The sequence below is a fragment of the Danio aesculapii genome, chromosome 10 (assembly GCF_903798145.1).
Source record: "Danio aesculapii chromosome 10, fDanAes4.1, whole genome shotgun sequence".
Classification (NCBI taxonomy): domain Eukaryota; kingdom Metazoa; phylum Chordata; class Actinopteri; order Cypriniformes; family Danionidae; genus Danio; species Danio aesculapii.
The window spans coordinates 38,221,968-38,239,066 of NC_079444.1; the positions used below are offsets into that span (position 1 = coordinate 38,221,968).

At 37.4% G+C, this 17,099-nt stretch overlaps 1 protein-coding gene across 1 annotated transcript in view; it reads left to right on the forward strand.

Moving 5' to 3' along the window:
- LOC130236085 (matrix metalloproteinase-18) overlaps nucleotides 1–17,099 on the forward strand; it is a 25,755-nt gene that overhangs the window by 2,432 nt on the left and 6,224 nt on the right. The window contains exons 2-6 of the mRNA XM_056466657.1: nucleotides 8,834–9,069; nucleotides 11,718–11,866; nucleotides 12,483–12,608; nucleotides 14,897–15,058; nucleotides 16,856–16,973. Of these exons, the coding sequence (XP_056322632.1) occupies nucleotides 8,834–9,069; nucleotides 11,718–11,866; nucleotides 12,483–12,608; nucleotides 14,897–15,058; nucleotides 16,856–16,973 (791 nt within the window). The remainder of the gene's footprint in view (nucleotides 1–8,833; nucleotides 9,070–11,717; nucleotides 11,867–12,482; nucleotides 12,609–14,896; nucleotides 15,059–16,855; nucleotides 16,974–17,099) is intronic.

The following is a 17,099-nucleotide window of genomic DNA, read 5'->3' on the forward strand; positions in this document are numbered from 1 at the left end:
ATGAAATACAAGTCAAAGTAATTTTAGAAATCACTTCCATACTGTCCCAATCTTTTCTGATTTGGGATTGTAAATTCAGGGTTGCACATACATTGTTTTGTTCCAGTTTTTCTGGTTGATGCTTGAGTTCGAGATGAATGGGGAGAGGGGCGTGTTATGGTGTTCAAGATGAAAAGTGGAGGATTTGTTTGAGATAGTTTTTGGGGGTTGAGGGAGGGGGACTGAAATTAAATTTAATGGAAAGAGCTGGTTTGGTACTGTATATTGTCCGAAAATATAATTTAAACCACATGTGGGCTTCGTATATACATGAAAGTATATTACATTTACGTAAAAATACTAATATTTAAATTAAATTACATTCAATCATTAATTTTCTTTTAGCTTAGTTCCTTATTTATCTGAGGTTGCCACAGCAGACTGATCCTCCAACTATTACAGCATACGTTTTACACAGCGGATATCCAGCTGCAACCCAGTACTGGGAAACACCCATACACTCTCGCATTCTCATACACACACTACGGCCAATTTAGTTCACCCAATTCAGCTATAACGCATGTGTTTGGACTGTGGGGGAAACCGGAGCACCCAGAGGAAACCCACACCAACACGGGGAGAACATGCAAACTCCGATCAGAAATGCCAACTGACCCAGCCAGGACTCAAACCAGCGACCTTCTTGCTGTGAGGCAACAGTGCTAACCACTTATATTATTATCATTCACCTTGCATTAAACTAAAATTAACTTAAACATCATTAAAGCAAACCTGTTGCTAAATGTATTACTAAATGATGTAAATTCACTGAGTGTTTGGAAGGTTGCTTATATAATCAGACTAAAAAAGGAGACAAAATAATTAACTTGCTATATCAAATCAATGCTATGTAAATTTTACATGTGGTGAATTAGTTGTTCGAATGGATTTATTTACATTGTCATTACATTCCCATCAGTTTCAAGTCTTGTTCCCCCTTTGAATGCAGGAAGCTGTACATATATGATGTCACAATGTTTCAAAACATTATATGTGACTTCACACCACACACTGGAGGAAGTCACTGGTGTGTAATCACTGGGAACTTCCACTATTCTAGTCTAGTATAAGTTAAAACAGCTGTGTGTGAACATGATTTGCGTAAACTCCTTCAATTGTCAACGATGGTGACTATTTGGAGGTGCGTAATTATTGCACAAAGAGCATGATTCAAAACACAATGATGCAGAGTAGGATGGGAAGACAAATAAGGTTTTCTGCACAGTCTTAAAATCATTTTCAAGTCTAAACATTTATTTTGGCTAAAGGGTGCTTTCTCAGCATCAAATAAAAGCAGAAGCTGATAAAAGCAGCACCTGTGTACAGTATGTGGTGGTGTTTTTCTCTTCCAGCATAGCAGTGGAATTCTTGAAAACATTATAGCAAACAGGCCTCTGGGCAAAAGACTCTTCGTGAAAGATTTTATGTCATTCAGACAATTTCAAGTGCATAATTCACCTGTAAATTTACTCTCCCTCGGCTCAAGCCATCCAATATGTAGGTGACTTTCCCCCCCAATAAATATTTGTAGCTGAAGCTGTGGCCCTTAGTGATTCATATAATGTGAGTCAAAAGATACTGGCTCTTTAAGAGTCCAAACAAACAAAACTATCTGTGTTCTAGATGATCAATAATTTTGCATTATAAAAATTCATTGTGTCCATGCAAAAAAGTTAGCATTATTTATTATACAAAATGTTCTAAGTGAATTAAGTAACCCAGACTCATTCTGAAAATGTACCTCTATATACATTTCTGGAGAACGCCAAATATGTCCCCGGAGCTACATTTTTTTTGCAGTTTTGTTTTCACGAATACACCAGAAGCCACTTTGTATGCTTTTTGAGATCTCAAATTTCTCTCGCAAGTGCCATTCACACCTGCTCTTCTTGCGTAAATCCTCCAGTGGCTGCTGTCGGCTGACCGATCGACTGACCCACCCTCCTCCTTCCCTAAACCCAACCGATAGTGTTTTCAAAAGCACCGATTGACCAACGCCCACCCACTTTCCTAAACCCAACCAATAGTGTTTTCAAAAGCAATCCAGAAAAAAGAAAAAGCCCTCGCGGCTGCCTGACTTTTACCAAAAATTGTATTTTTTGCCTTTTGTTTTTGTCCTACCTGCTTTCTGGAACTGTTCTTTGCTGGACTCGAACCCCATCAACTCCTCTCCACGACGTACATGGTGAGATACTGGACAAACTGGTAACAGTCCATATGGAGCTAAGCAGTCAGCAGGTAAGCGCGTCATACCTTCCCGTAGCGTTCATTTTAAAGACGAATATCAGGCATATGTACCTTTGGCTACATAATTCGTGATCTCCAGAAATGTATATAGGGCTACGTTTTCAGAATGAGCCTATGTTGGAATTAAACTATGTTGACAAATACTAAATACACTGTATTGCCATAAGTTTTGGGACACCCCTCCAAATTATTGAATTCAGGTGTTGAAACATGCATATCCACAGGTTTATCAAATCAAGCACAAAGGCAAGCAGATGATTCTACAAACATTTGTAAAAAAATGTGTTGCTCCCAGTAGCTCTGTGTATTCAGGTGCTGTGCTGTAATAGGAGCCACTTGTGTTATAAGTCCATTCTTGAAATTTCCACATTATTACATTTTCCATGGTCAACTGTTATTAGATTTATAACATAAAATCACAGAGAGGGGTCAGGGCACACTAAGGTGCACAATTAGAAGAAGTCACCAGCTTACTAGAGAAATAGCTACAGACCCCCAAACTTAATTTGGCCTTAATATCAGCTTAAGTGCGTATGTAAAGAGCTTCGTAGAATGAGATTTCATGGCCGAGCATCTCCATTCAAGCCTTACAAAGGGTAAAGTCTAGATCGGATAAGCAGCCGGCCGGAAGTGCGATATACGCATCAATATAGCAGCATTTTTTTATGACGCTGTATAACAATAATTAATATATTTACAATACTGTGACAGCTGGGTTTAGGGTTGGGGTGGGGGTAGGCGTTAATAAAGTACAATTTATTGGGTAATTTAATAGATAGCATAAATAATACTCGGTACAACTACTGTTTTTACATTATTGTGATGGTTGGGTTTAGGCTTGGGGTGGGGGTAGGCGTTAATAAAATACAATAAATGGGAATAAATTCTCATTAACTTTCAGCCGCAATCACATCCGATATAGCAACAACCCTCACAAAGTGCAATGCAAAGTGTGAGATACAATGGTGTAAAGCAGTGTTTCTCAACCATGTTCCTGTAGGACCACCAGCTTTGCACATCTCCTTAATCAAACCAAACCACAAGCAAGGTCCATAAAGTCATGGATGAGTGAGTTTGGTGTTGAGGAACTTGACTGGCCTGCACTGAGTCCTGAGCTCAACCCAACTGAAAACCATTGTGATGAATTAGAGAAAAGACTGCGAGCCAGGCCTTCTCATCAATCATCAGTGCCTGACCTCACAAATGTGCTTCTAGAAGAACTATTTTTAAAAATACAATAAACACACTCCTAAACCATGTGGAAATTATTCCCAGAAGATGAAAGTGTTTTCAACTTGTTTTTGAACATGTTTTTCCCAATCCGTTTGTAAATTTTTTTTTTTTTTTAAGTTTTCACGATTTCATTAATATTCTCATATCCAAATACTTTATAAATAATATTTTTAAATAATACAATTATAATAATTTCCTTTGTTTATTGTTTTTAGAAAATATCTAAAATCTTTTTTTCAGATAGGCCTTTGTAAAATTTAAGTTCAAAATGGCTTAAAACGGTTTAATTCATTTATATTATACTGTATATTCCTAAATCATCATAGCTTTTGTTTATTTTATATTGGTTTATTTAATGTTTTTATTACATCCGATATTTGTATATCTTTAAATGATTTCAATATAGCTTAGGCTATTTTATCTAAATCTATGAAATTGTGTTGAGCCTACAAAAGTGGACACGTAATTTGTAAAGTTTTATGTCTTTCTGTTGTGTCCATATGTGAATACAAATATGTATACATTATCTTCAAAATAAATAAAGAAACCTAGCCACTTAGGGCATCGACGGAGCTGAATCGAGCACTCTTTTGCACGGTCTCTCACACACAAATACAGTACATGCATCTAAACACGCATGACAACTGAGTCAATGGAAAAGCGGTTGTTCCTTGCAGAAATGTTTTTTTTTTTAAATGAAAAGGTGACCTTTGCAGCCGCAGTACTGCGTGTGACTGCGCGTGACAAATTGCAGTACTGCGCATGAAGAAACGCGGGTTCTCAGTAGCCATATCTGTTGCTGCAAAGGTTAAGCAATTCCAAATAAACCCTATTAAGATTAAAACTCCTATGCCATTAAAGATTATTTGCATGTAAAAGTAGATGTCTGAAAAACCTTTGACAATTTTATAAATAATACCAGTAGGGTACACACAGCAACAAAATGCAATAAATACTATTATATACTAAAGTTTACCTAGACTACAGTAGATTTTCATGTAGGACGTCGCCGGTTTACACAAAGTACAAAGTAAACACTGCATTGAAGGCTTTTGAATCAGAGAATTGTTATTATCTCTTTGCTGAGGATGCATTAGTCCTAGACTAGCTCTTCTAAAGTCTAAAATACACTATTTTTTTCATGTATATGGTAAAAATAGGGCAGCATGGTGGCACAGTGGGTAGGACAGTCGCCTCACAGCAAGAAGGTTGCTGGTTCAGCCTTGGCTGGGTCAGTTGGCAATTCTGTGTGGAGTTTGCATGTGTTCCTTCGGGTGCTCCGGTTTAAGTTTAAAAACATGTGGTACAGGTGAAATGGGTAAGCTAAATTGTCCGTAGTGTATGTGTGTGAACGAGAGTGTATGGATGTTTCCCAGTAATGGGTTGCAGCTGGAAGGGCATCTGCTGTGTAAAACATATGCTGAATAAGTTAGCAGTTCATTCCACTGTGGTGATCCCTGAATAATAAAGGGACTAAGCCAAAAAGAAAATGAATGAATGAATGTTAAAAATAGTTGAAAGAGTAAACACTCAGGTACAGATGTAAATAATGTTTACAGATTGAAACAGCTGCTTCAACTGTACCTAGAATAGGGGAAGTTCCCAATGATTACACACCAGCGACTTCCTGAAGTGTTTCAAACCCAAATTGGCTGTTTCGAAACATCATATTACATCAGCTTCCTGCACTCAAAAGCAAAATAATTCACAATGCATATGTGCAATACAATGTGGCAGTCATGCTGAATCACTGAGTCACTCAAACGAATTGCTGCATTTGGCTGAAACACACCAGATGATCCTAAAATACGAGATAATGTACAAGAACACTCATATGCAGTTTTCCAACAACTGAATACATAGTATACTTAAAATGTAATTATTCATTGTTAACTCTCTTGGGTTTGAGGGTAACACTTTACAATAAGAGAACATGATTAATCAGTGTTGGCCAGTAGCGTCGCTACAAGTAGTGACGCTACTAGCTTAACTACATTTCACAGTAGCGTAGCGGTGGTGTCGCTACTTTCTAACCCTACTGAAAAAAACAGCTTAAACCAGCCTAGGCTGGTTGGCTGGTTTTAGCTGGTCGACCAGCCTGGTTTTAGAGGGGTTTTGGCCACTTTCAGGCTGGTTTCCAGCCATTTCCAGCCTGGTCTTAGATGGGCAGGCTGGGAAATGACCAGCTAAAACCAGCTTGACCAGGCAGGCAGGCTGGCTGGTTTTAGCTGGTCGACCAGCCTGGTTTTAGAGGGGTTTTGGCCACTTTCAGGCTGGTTTCCAGCCATTTCCAGCCTGGTCTTAGCTGGTCAGGCTGGGAGATGACCAGCTAAAACCAGCTTGACCAGGCAGGCTGGGAGCCCAGGCAAAACCAACTATGTCCAGCTTAAACCAAGCTGGTCAGGCTGGTTTTAGCTGTTCATTTTCCAGCCTGACCAGCTAATACCAGGCTGGAAATAGCTGGAAATCAGTCTGGAAATGGCCAAAACCCCTCTAAAACCTGGCTGGTCAACCAGCTAAAACCAGCTAACTAGCCTAGGCTGGTTTAAGCTGGATTTTTTTAGCAGGGAAATCAAATAGCTTTTCAGTAGCGAAGCTATTTTATTAGTCAAGTAGCGCAGTGTCGTCCACAAAGCTACATTTACCAATCGCGGATCAATAAGTGGCGGCACCGACCTTCACAGAGCAAAGAAGGCAAGCATGAGGATTTCTTTTTCTTCCTGTTTTACGGAGGGTGACAACAAACATTTTGGCGCGTTACTGCCACCTCTGGTCGGTGACATCACCAACCAAATTAGGCTAACACGAGAAACTTGCTTGCTTTCGTGAGCATACCTCGAGAAGTACATGTTAAGACGCAATAAGTATTTTTTGAGCACAGCATCAGAAATGTAGTTTAGTAATTTATAGTAAGTACTTCAATAAATTACTGCATTATGTAGTGTAATTTATTAATGAAGAGTTCTAAATAAATAAATAAATAAATATATATATATATATATATATATATATATATATATATATATATATATATATATATATATATATATATATATATATATATATATATACACACACATATACATACATACTTCTCTTTACTATACTCTTTACTTAAAAATATTTCTCTTTACTATAAATTACTATAGTATATTAAATGTGTAACCCCTGCTTTTATTGGATTTTTTGTTTTAGTTGTTATATACTATAATTTGTTTCCGTTTAGTACAGCATATTATTTACAGTAAATGATTGAACTGAATTATGCCTTATATGTTTAATTGACAGTTTTATTGACCTCTAAGATATAATTGACTTGGATTTAAGCTGCTTCGATTTAAAAATAAAAATTGCAAAAATAGCTTAGATGTAGCTAAGCTACTTTTGCCAAGTAGTTTTAGCTTAGCCTGCTACATTTCCCAGAGGGTAGCTTTTAGTGTAGTTAAGCTACATTTTAAGTAGAGTAGGTAATAGCTTAGTACACTCCATTTTTCAAGCAGCTTGCCCAACACTGAATAATGTATCAATACGTAAACTAAACATTACTTTATTAATTTATAAAGAGTTAAGCCGCGCGCTAATCATCTACTAACTTTAACTGCAACATGAGTCACAAGAGTTCATGTGTGAATGATGGCTACCTTATTCACTTGTTAGCACATGTTGTTAATTAGAGTATTAATTAACATTTAGTTTATTAATTTTAATCTAAATGTAACCAACATGAACTCATGAGCTGTAAATGTATAATTATATCATGACTTTACTTGGAGGGGCACATCATCACTAACTCATCCGTAACTACAAATGCACTTAAGTGTTTAAGCTGTTGACAGAACACGTTTCTATTGTTAAAGCACTAGATGCATGTACATAAGGAGTTCATAAGTAGTTAAGAAGGGGTTAATAATGATGTGCCCCTCCAAGTAAAGTCACAATATAATTATACATTAACATAAAATGAGTTCATGATGGTTAAATTAAGCATAAACTAATGTGGTAATGAATACATTAATTAACAAACAAGCATGTACTAACATGTAATTAAGGTAGCCGTTATGCACACATAAAGTCATGTGACTCATGTTGTAGTTAAAGTTAGCTCATGATTAGCGCATCCATTAACTCATCATTAATTCATAATAAAGTAATGTTTAGTTTACATATTAAATTCATCATTATTCATGTACTGTTACTGTAAAGCATTACCGGTTTGAATATAATTACCTGCATAAAACATAGCTTAGTATAATAGGTATATTCTACGCCATGCAAGCAAAATTCGACAACGTCTTCAATTTCCCCACGTCCTGATTGTGAAAGCGGTTGTATAGTATGCATGACAAGTACTTTTTTTGGGGTTTGGTGATCATTTCACTAATTTAGCAACTCTTTATAATATGGCTTGATATGTTCTCTTTGGGACGATGCTGAACTCATGCACTCATCCACTAACCGGCCGCTTTATTAGGTACACCTGTCCAACTGCTTGTTAACACAGATTTCTAATCAGCCAATCACATGGCAGCAACTCAGTGCATTTAGACATGGTCAAGACGATCTGCTGCAGTTCAAACTGAGCATCAGAATGGGGAAGAAAGATGATTTCAGTGACTTCGAACGTGGGATGGTTGTTGCTGCCAGACGGGCTGGTCTGAGTATTTCAGATCTACTGCTGATCTACTGGGATTTTCACACACAACCATCTCTAGGGTTTACAGAGAATTGTCAGAAAAAGAGAAAATATCCAGTGAGCGGCAGTTCTGCGAATGCAAATGTCTTGTTGATGCCAGAGGTCAGAGGAGAATGGCCAGACTGGTTCCAGCTGATAGAAAGGCAACAGTAACTCAAATAACCACTCGTTACAACCGAGGTGTGCAGAAGAGCATCTCTGAACGCACAACACGTCCAACTTTGAGGCGGATGGGCTACAGCAGCTGAATACCACACCGGGTGCCACTCCTGTCAGCTAAGGTCAGGAAACTGATGCTCTCATGTCAATATATACCAAAATCTCTGAGGAATATTCACAGTACCTTGTTAAATCACAAAGGATTAAGGCAGTTCTGAAGGCAAAAGAGGGTCTTATCCCAGTACTAATAAAGGTGTACCTAATAAAGTGGCTGGTGAGTGTATATGTATAGTGTTAAAATACATAGTGTCATTGAGACAAAACTGATGACATTGTGTTTTAATTGTGTATTCAAGTATTAAAAACTAAACTTGAAGTGAACTGGAATGATTTGTTTACTTTGTTCAATTGCTGTCGTAATGCAATGGCTTCTGTTCACTGAAATTGGCTTTGATGAAACAGGTATACCTGGTTAAATTCTACGAATACAAGCCTGAAAAAGGCAGATGGAGGCGTACGGCAGGGCCCGACCCATTCCAGGCCAAACTAAGGGAGATGCAACACTTCTTTGGCCTGGAAGAGAGTGGAAAAGTGGATCCACAAACCATCAGGGCCATGAGAAGAGCTCGCTGTGGCCTTTCTGATGTTGAGCAGTTTGGAAAGACAATGCGATGGACCAACAAAACTCTAACGTACAAGTGAGGTTTGGCATATACCTTAATTTTCATATGGCAGCACGCCATTTTTCTTCTGGGAGACTTTTTTAAACTTTTATGATTTTATTTACTTTGTTGAACACAAAATATGATGTTTCGAAATTTTAGAGTTGCTGGCACAAATTGACTTCCATAGTATTTCTTTTTTACCTACGCTGAAAAAATGATTCATTGGATTTACTAAAGTTTTTTATTTAAGGTAAGTGGTTGCAAACAATTTATTTGGGCTGAATTTAAACAAATAAGTTGAACATTACTACATTTAAGTTTGTTTAAAATCAGCCCATATAAATTGTTTGCAACAATTTATAAAAATCAATTTAGTAAAAATCATAGGAAGTACTATGGAAGTCAATGGGTGCCAACAATCAGCATTTTTCAAAATATCTTATAGGTTGTTTGCAATCATGTGGTTCTGGTGACGCGCAAAATTCAGATGGAGGGCAGGAAGTAAAAAAATGAATGGGAGACAGAGAAAAGTCTGTATTTTTGCAATTTATACCATATTTCAAAGGAGATATAAATAGAAAGAACCATATATGTTGGGCATGATCCTTATATAATAAAAAGGGCCAAGTTTTCTACTGAATTAAAATATATTTGCCTATATTTGTCATCGAGGCGGTATATACTGTATAAGCTATTCAGTACGTGAAAAAACACTATAGTAAATACTATAGAATTTGTAAGCATACTATTGATAATTACTTGAATTAATCTGTCAAAGTAATTATTCCAACATAGGCTCATTCTGAAAACATAGAACTATATACATTCCTGGAGATCGTGAATTATGTAGCCAGAGCTACGTATGGCTGCATTTCATCTTTAGAACGAACGCTATGGGGCGGTATGATGTCGTTCCTTTTCTCGCTTACCAGCAGACCGCATACCTCCGTATGGATGGCTTTTCCGCTGTTACCAGTTTGACCGGTAGCTCGACATGTACGTCAGCGGACTTGAGACCACGACAATGTGGTTCAAGTTTGGTGAAGAACAGTTCCAGAAAGCAGGAAAGACAAAAACAGAAGCCAAAAAATAAAATAAACAAGTAAATAAGAGGGTGAGAATGTGGTAAAATCTGAAAACATGGTAAAAATAAGGCGAGGGCTTTTCTTATTCTGGATTGCTTTTTAAAACACTGCAGTTGGGTTTAGGGAAGGGGGTGGGTGGATCAATCGGTGCTTTTTAAAGCACTATTTGTAGGGTTTAGGGAAGTGGGAGTGTGGGTCAGTCGATCGGTCAGTCAGTCAGTCAGTCAGTTGACAGCGGCCTCTGGTAGATTTATGTGAGAAGAGCAGGCGTGAATGGCATTCGCGAGAGAAATTTGAGATCTAAAAATGCGTACACAGCAACCTCTGGTGGATTCGCAAAAAAACGTAGCTCCTGGAACATATTTTGCGCTGTCCAGAAATGTATATAGGGGTACGTAATCAGAATGAGCCTGGGTTGAATTATATTGTTGTTGTGGTACAACACAATTGTAGGCTTCAGTTTTCTACGCTTTAATTATACACCATAATGATGCACCACAGCTTACACTAACTTTACCGTATTTATTACAGTTTATCAGTTTACTATGCTACAGTATTCTGTATCATTCATTAGAGTTGTACACGTTACACACTTTACTATGTGGTTCAAAAATATAAATTACTACAGTTTTTTCCCCATGTAGATATCTTCCAGATATCACGAAATAACAGATGAAAGCATACAAAAGCGTGGACACATAGTCTAATTTATTATTTATTTATTTTTGTAAGGGGTAAACGTGCTCCACATTAATATCTGCCTAGTTTTGTCGCAAGGGTTGCATTTTTTTTGTTCTGTTAATGAACTTATCAACACACATTCACCTCTGCTTCGCATCTCGATGTTCACGTTACGCTTGTTTATTCCACCAAAACGCCAGTAAAAACATGGATTATTACAATACAAGATGGAGAATTCATTGCAGCGATTACATGGCAGGGTACGTTATTTATATTCTCCTGGATTTTGTAAAAGTGTGGTGGTGTTTGTATCAGATTTTTTTATAACACACAATAATAAAATATAACATAGCTAGGCTTGTATATAATCTTTATTAGTTCTGTCAAACAAATCACTGCGTTCAAAAAAGTTTGTACAGATGGATGTATTGAGAAAATGTTTATTAGATGCCGCCTTATCTTCAATTTTTCAGCTAATTTCTTGAACTTTGCCCCCTTTATGAGTAAAAAAAAAGTCTATAAAAGCTGTTCTGCATTTCTTATTTGGCCGATTTAAACAATTATAAACAGCATAAAACAGAAACATTTTGATGTTCTGATTCCCACTGTGTGTGGAAGAATCACTTCCTGCCCGCCGTCTGATTTTTGCGCGTCTTCAATGATGTCATGTGAAAACAACCTATTTTGTATTCAGCAAAACAAAAACTCAGCAAAGTTTTGAACAACTAAGGGATGAGTAAATGGAAGAATTACATTTTTTGTTAAATAAGTGAAATGTCCCTTTTAAGACCAACATTTTTATAACACCTCACAAAATCTTTTAGTTTCCAAGGAAATTTAAAAATTAAGTCAGGTAGTCTCAAAATCAGAATCCACAGCATCATATGACTCTGGTTTTAATGTGTTTGTGCACAGAATCTCCAGATTCAGCTCAAAGATGTCATCTGCCCAGGTCAGGACAGCGTTCAGACAGGCATGGCGGCTTTGGTCTCGAGCGGTACCCTTGAAATTTCGCAGAAAGACAAGGAGCGATGCTGACATTGTCATTTCCTTCAATAACAAAGGTGGGGAAAGAACAGCTGACTTTTGAAATGATGGAGCCGAGTATTAGTCATGCGAGTGTGTGTTTTGAGGGAGTGTAGCCTAAGCATGATTTAAAAATAGCTACCACAGTGTATAGTACTTCTGATAGCTACACTGAATAGGGATTTAACAATTCACTGCTGCACTTTTTTGTGTGAAATAAAAATATATAATTTGTCAAATAATAAAACTAAATTGCAAAACAAGTTTCTATAATCACATTTAAACAAACTTAGACTTGTGTTAGTTATAAGTCTGTGCTTCTATGTTGAAATGTCAGCATGTCCACTTTTTCTGGCATTAGTTGAGATCTCTGCACATTTACAGTTTACTAAAAACAAATAATAATAATAATAATAATAATAATAATAATAATAATAAAACTCCCCACACACCCAGAATATTTATATATGGGTATCAATGGGATGCAGAGTCGCCATTTTTAAATCCTATTAAATCTATATAAGTAAACAAAGAGCATGAAGTCATAAGTAGTACTGCCTGTGTGACAACATGCTTGACTTCTGAACTATTAGTTTTTCTACTAGCCAAAAAAATTTAAAGGTGTTTTACCTTAATTGTTTCTAACACTGTTAGATCATGATGATGGGTCTCCATTTGATGGTGAAGGTGGAATCCTGGCACATGCTTTCTCCCCCGGGCCGGGGATTGGTGGTGATGTGCATTTTGATGATGAGGAGACCTGGACGACGAACGGCAGCGGTAAACAGGAGGAAGATGGCTGCATCTTTTGTTCACTGCAGTCAAAGTTTAAAGAGATTTTAAATGAGAGTTCACTTAAAATTTACATTTGCTTTTATTTATTTATTTACAGACCATCCAAGTTGTATCTGCCTATTTTTTCAAGATTTTTAGCTGAAACTGGAGTGATTCATAAAAAAATCTGCATTTTAAGGGTAAAAAAAAAAAAATTATATATATATATATATATATATATATATATATATATATATATATATATACACACACACACATTTACATCTGGAAATTATCATCAGAATTCGCTTCACTTTTTCCACATTTTTCTTATTCCAAAATGAATTAAATTCATTTGTTTCCTCAAAATTCTACACTCAATACCCCATAATGACAATGTGACTTTTTTTTTTAATTGTTGCAAATTTATTAAAAATAAAAAGCTGAAAAATCACATGTACAGAAGTATTGACAGCCTTTACTGTGAAGCTTCAAATTGAGCTCAGGTACATTCTGTTTCCACTGATCATTCTTGAGATGTTTTAGCAGCTTAAGTGGAGTTCACCTGTGGTAAATTCAGTTGATTGGACATGATTTGAAAAGGCATACACCTGTCTATATAAGGTTCCAGGGTTGACAGTGCATGTCAAAGCACAAACCAAGCATGAAGACAAAGGAATTGTCTGGAGACCTCCGAGACAGGATTGTCATGAGGCACAATGCTTAGGAAGGTTACAGAAAAATTTCTGCTGCTCTGAAAGTTCCAATGAGCACAGTGGCCTCCATCATCCGTAAGTGGAAGATGTTTGGAACAACCAGGACTCTTCCTAGAGCTAGCTGCCATCTAAGCTGAGTGATCGGGGGAGAAGGACCTTAGTCAGTGAGGTGATCAATAACCCGATGATCACTCTGTCTGAGCTCCATAGTTCTTCTGTGGAAAGAGGAGAAACTTACAGAAGGACAACCATCTGTGCAGCAATCCACCAATCAGGCCTGTAAGGTAGAGTGGCTAGACAGAAGCCACTCCCCGCCTGGAATTTGCCAAAAGGCATCTGAAGGACTCTCAGACCATAAGAAACTAAATTCTCTGGTCTGATGAGACCATAATTGAACTCTTTGTAGTGAATGCCAGGCGTTACGTTAGGAGAAAACCAGGCATCACTCATCACCAGGCTAATACCATCCCTACAGTGAAGAATGGTGGTGGCAGCATCATGCTGTGGGAATGTTTTTCAGCAGCAGGAACTTGAAGACTGGGATAGAGGGAAAGATGAATACAGCAATGTACAGAGACATCCTGAATGAAAACCTGCTTCAGAGTGCTTTTGACCTTAGACTGGGGTGATGGTTCATATTTCAGCAGGACAAAGAGCCAAAGCACACCCCCAAAATACCAATGGAGTGGCTTCACAACAACTCAATGAATGTCCTTGAGTGGCCCAGCCAGAGCCCAGACCTAAATCCTATTGAACATCTCTGGAGAGATCTGAAAATGGCTGTACACCGTCACTTTCCATCCAACCTGATAGAGCTTGAGAGGTACTGCAAAGAGAAATGGGCAAAAATTCCCAAAGACAGGTGTGCCAAGCTTGTGGCATCATATTTAATAGACTTGAGGCTGTAATTGCTGCCAAAGGTGTATCAACAAAGTATTGAGCAAAGGCTGTGAATACTCATGTACATGTGATTTTTCAGCTTTTTTATCATTAATAAATTTGCAACAATTTCAAAAACTCTTTTCTCACATTGTCATTATGGGGTATTGTGTGTAGAATTGAGGAAATAAATCAGTTTAATCCATTTTGAAATAAAGCTGTAATATAAAACGTGGAAAAGTGAAGCGCTATGAATACTCTCCGGATGCACTGCATATTAATAATTGTTTAGGTTTAACTTTGTATATTTTATGAATCAGGCGTTAAGCCTTTAAATATCACTTTAAGCTGAATACTAGTATCTTAAAAAATATCTAGTCAAATTTTACGATCTGTCATCATGGCAAAGATAAAAGAAATCAGTCATTATAAATGAGTTATTAAAACTATTATGTTTCGAAATGTGTTGAAAAAAATCTTCTTTCCATTATACAGAAGTTGGGGGAAGAAATAAACAGGTGGGATAATATTTCTGACTTCAACTGTATATATAAATAAATAAATTCTTATTTAGTAAATTGCAAATATGAGCTGTACTTTGAATAATCTATAACGAAGACTTTCATCTCTCTGAACGCATGTTTTCTGTGCTGAAGTGATGAACTGAAACACATGGCTGTATCTGTGCGTCTCCTACAGGTTATAACCTCCTCCCTGTGGCGGTGCATGAGTTTGGACACGCTCTCGGCCTCTCGCATTCATCAGATCCTGGAGCCGTCATGTTCCCAGCCTATAATTTTGGCTTGCACGCTGTTTTGCAACTGTCTTATCAGGACGTCAAAGACATAAAGGAAATGTATGGTATGGTATGTCAATGGATTTTCCACGATACAAGAACAAGCTCTAGATTTGGGGACAGGCATTGCTACCTTAGAATGAGTCAAGATTTTCTGGCCTTATGGTGGTGGGGATTTTAATTAATTCAGATCATTAAATAAAGCTATTCTTTATGCAGGTATTATGCCACTTGATGGTAGTTTATGAGATTTATGAAGCACTGTGAAAAAATTATTTATTATATCTCACATTCTTTACTTATGTTTTCAGAATTATGTCTTTTTAGGCCTTCTTACAACCCTTACATTTTTCACGTTTCTTTTAATATATATATATAAATATATACACACACATACACACTTACCGGCCACTTTATTAGGTACACCTTACTAGTTGTAGGCTGGACTCCCTTTTGCCTTGAGAACTGCCTTAATCCTTCGTGGCATAGAATCAACAAGATACTGGAAGTATTCCTCAGAGGATTTTAGTCCATATTGACATGTTAGCATCACACAGTTGCTGCAGATTTGTTTGCTGCACATCCATGATGCGAATCTCCCATTCCACCACATCCCAAAGGTGCTCTATTGGATTGAGTTCTGGTGACCGTGGAGGCCATTTGAGTCAACAGTCTGAGATGATTTGTGCTTTATGACTTGGTGTGTTATCCTGTTATAAGTAGCCATCAGAATGGGTACACTGTGGTCATAAAAGGACGGACATGGTCAGCAACAGCACTCAGATAGGCACATTGCTTAATTGGTACTAATGGGCCCAAAGTGTGCCAAGAAAATATCCCCCACACCATTACACCACCACCAACAACCTGAACCGTTGATACAAGTCAGGATGGATCCATGCTTTCATATTGTAGATGCCAAATTTGACCCTACCATCTGAATGTCGCAGCAGGTTGGATGTTTTGTGCGTTCAGAGATGCTCTTTTGCATATCTCAGTAGTAGCGAGTGGTTATTTGAGTTACTGTTGCCTTTCTATCAGCAGGAACCAGTCTGGCCATTCTCCTCTGACCTCTGGCATCAACAAGGAATTTGCTCCCACAGAACTGCCGCTCACTGGATATTTTCTCTTTTTCAGACCATTCTCTGTAAACCATAGAGATGGTTGTGCGTGAAAATCCTAGTAGATCAGCAGTTTCTGAAATACTCAGACCGGCCAGTCTGGCACCAACAACCATGCCCTGTTCAAGTCACTTACATCCCCTTTCTTCCCCATACTGATGCTCGGTTTGAACTGCAACAGATCATCTTGACCATGTCTACATGCCTAAATGCATTGAGTACCTAATAAAGTGGCCGGTGAGTCTGTAGTTTACTTATAATAGTTTTTTTATGAGCACAATTCCGAACAAAATACATTTATACAATCTGTAATAGTTTTATACAAATGATAACCAAAAAAAACGATTTAAATAAGTAAAATAATAATAATAAAAAAAAAACATTAATTCATTTTCCTTCAGCTTAGTCCCTTTATTTATCAGGGGTTGCGACATTTAGCTTATTCAATTCACATACAGCGCATGAAGAAACTCATAAAGTGTTTGAAAGAATGATTAATTGATGACAGAATTTACATCTTTGGGTGAACTATTCCTTTAACTTCCTTAAAAATGTAATGTAAACCCAATTATTCCATGGTGTACAGAATTTCCACTAATTATATCCCACAGCTCATCATTCTTTTGAAATAATGTGACAATAAAATGCTAGACTTTAGGAAAGGTTGGAAAAGCACAATGGGATAGATAAACCTGTTCTATATGAACACTGTCTAGTTTACCTTTTCTGTTTCTGCCAAAGGTGAGAGGTCATCAAGTCCGGACCGGCTTCCTCCAAAAACACCAGATAGATGTGATCCTGATCTGTCATTTGACGCAGTGACCAGGATGCAGCAGGAGCTGGTTTTCTTTAAAGACAGGTAAACTACACTGAGTTTAGCAATCACCAGATGTTACACTGCATTAGCTATGTATGTTAAAATATTTTTTATAGCAGGGGTGTCCAAACCTGGTTCTGGAGGGCTGATGTCTTGCAGATTTCAGCT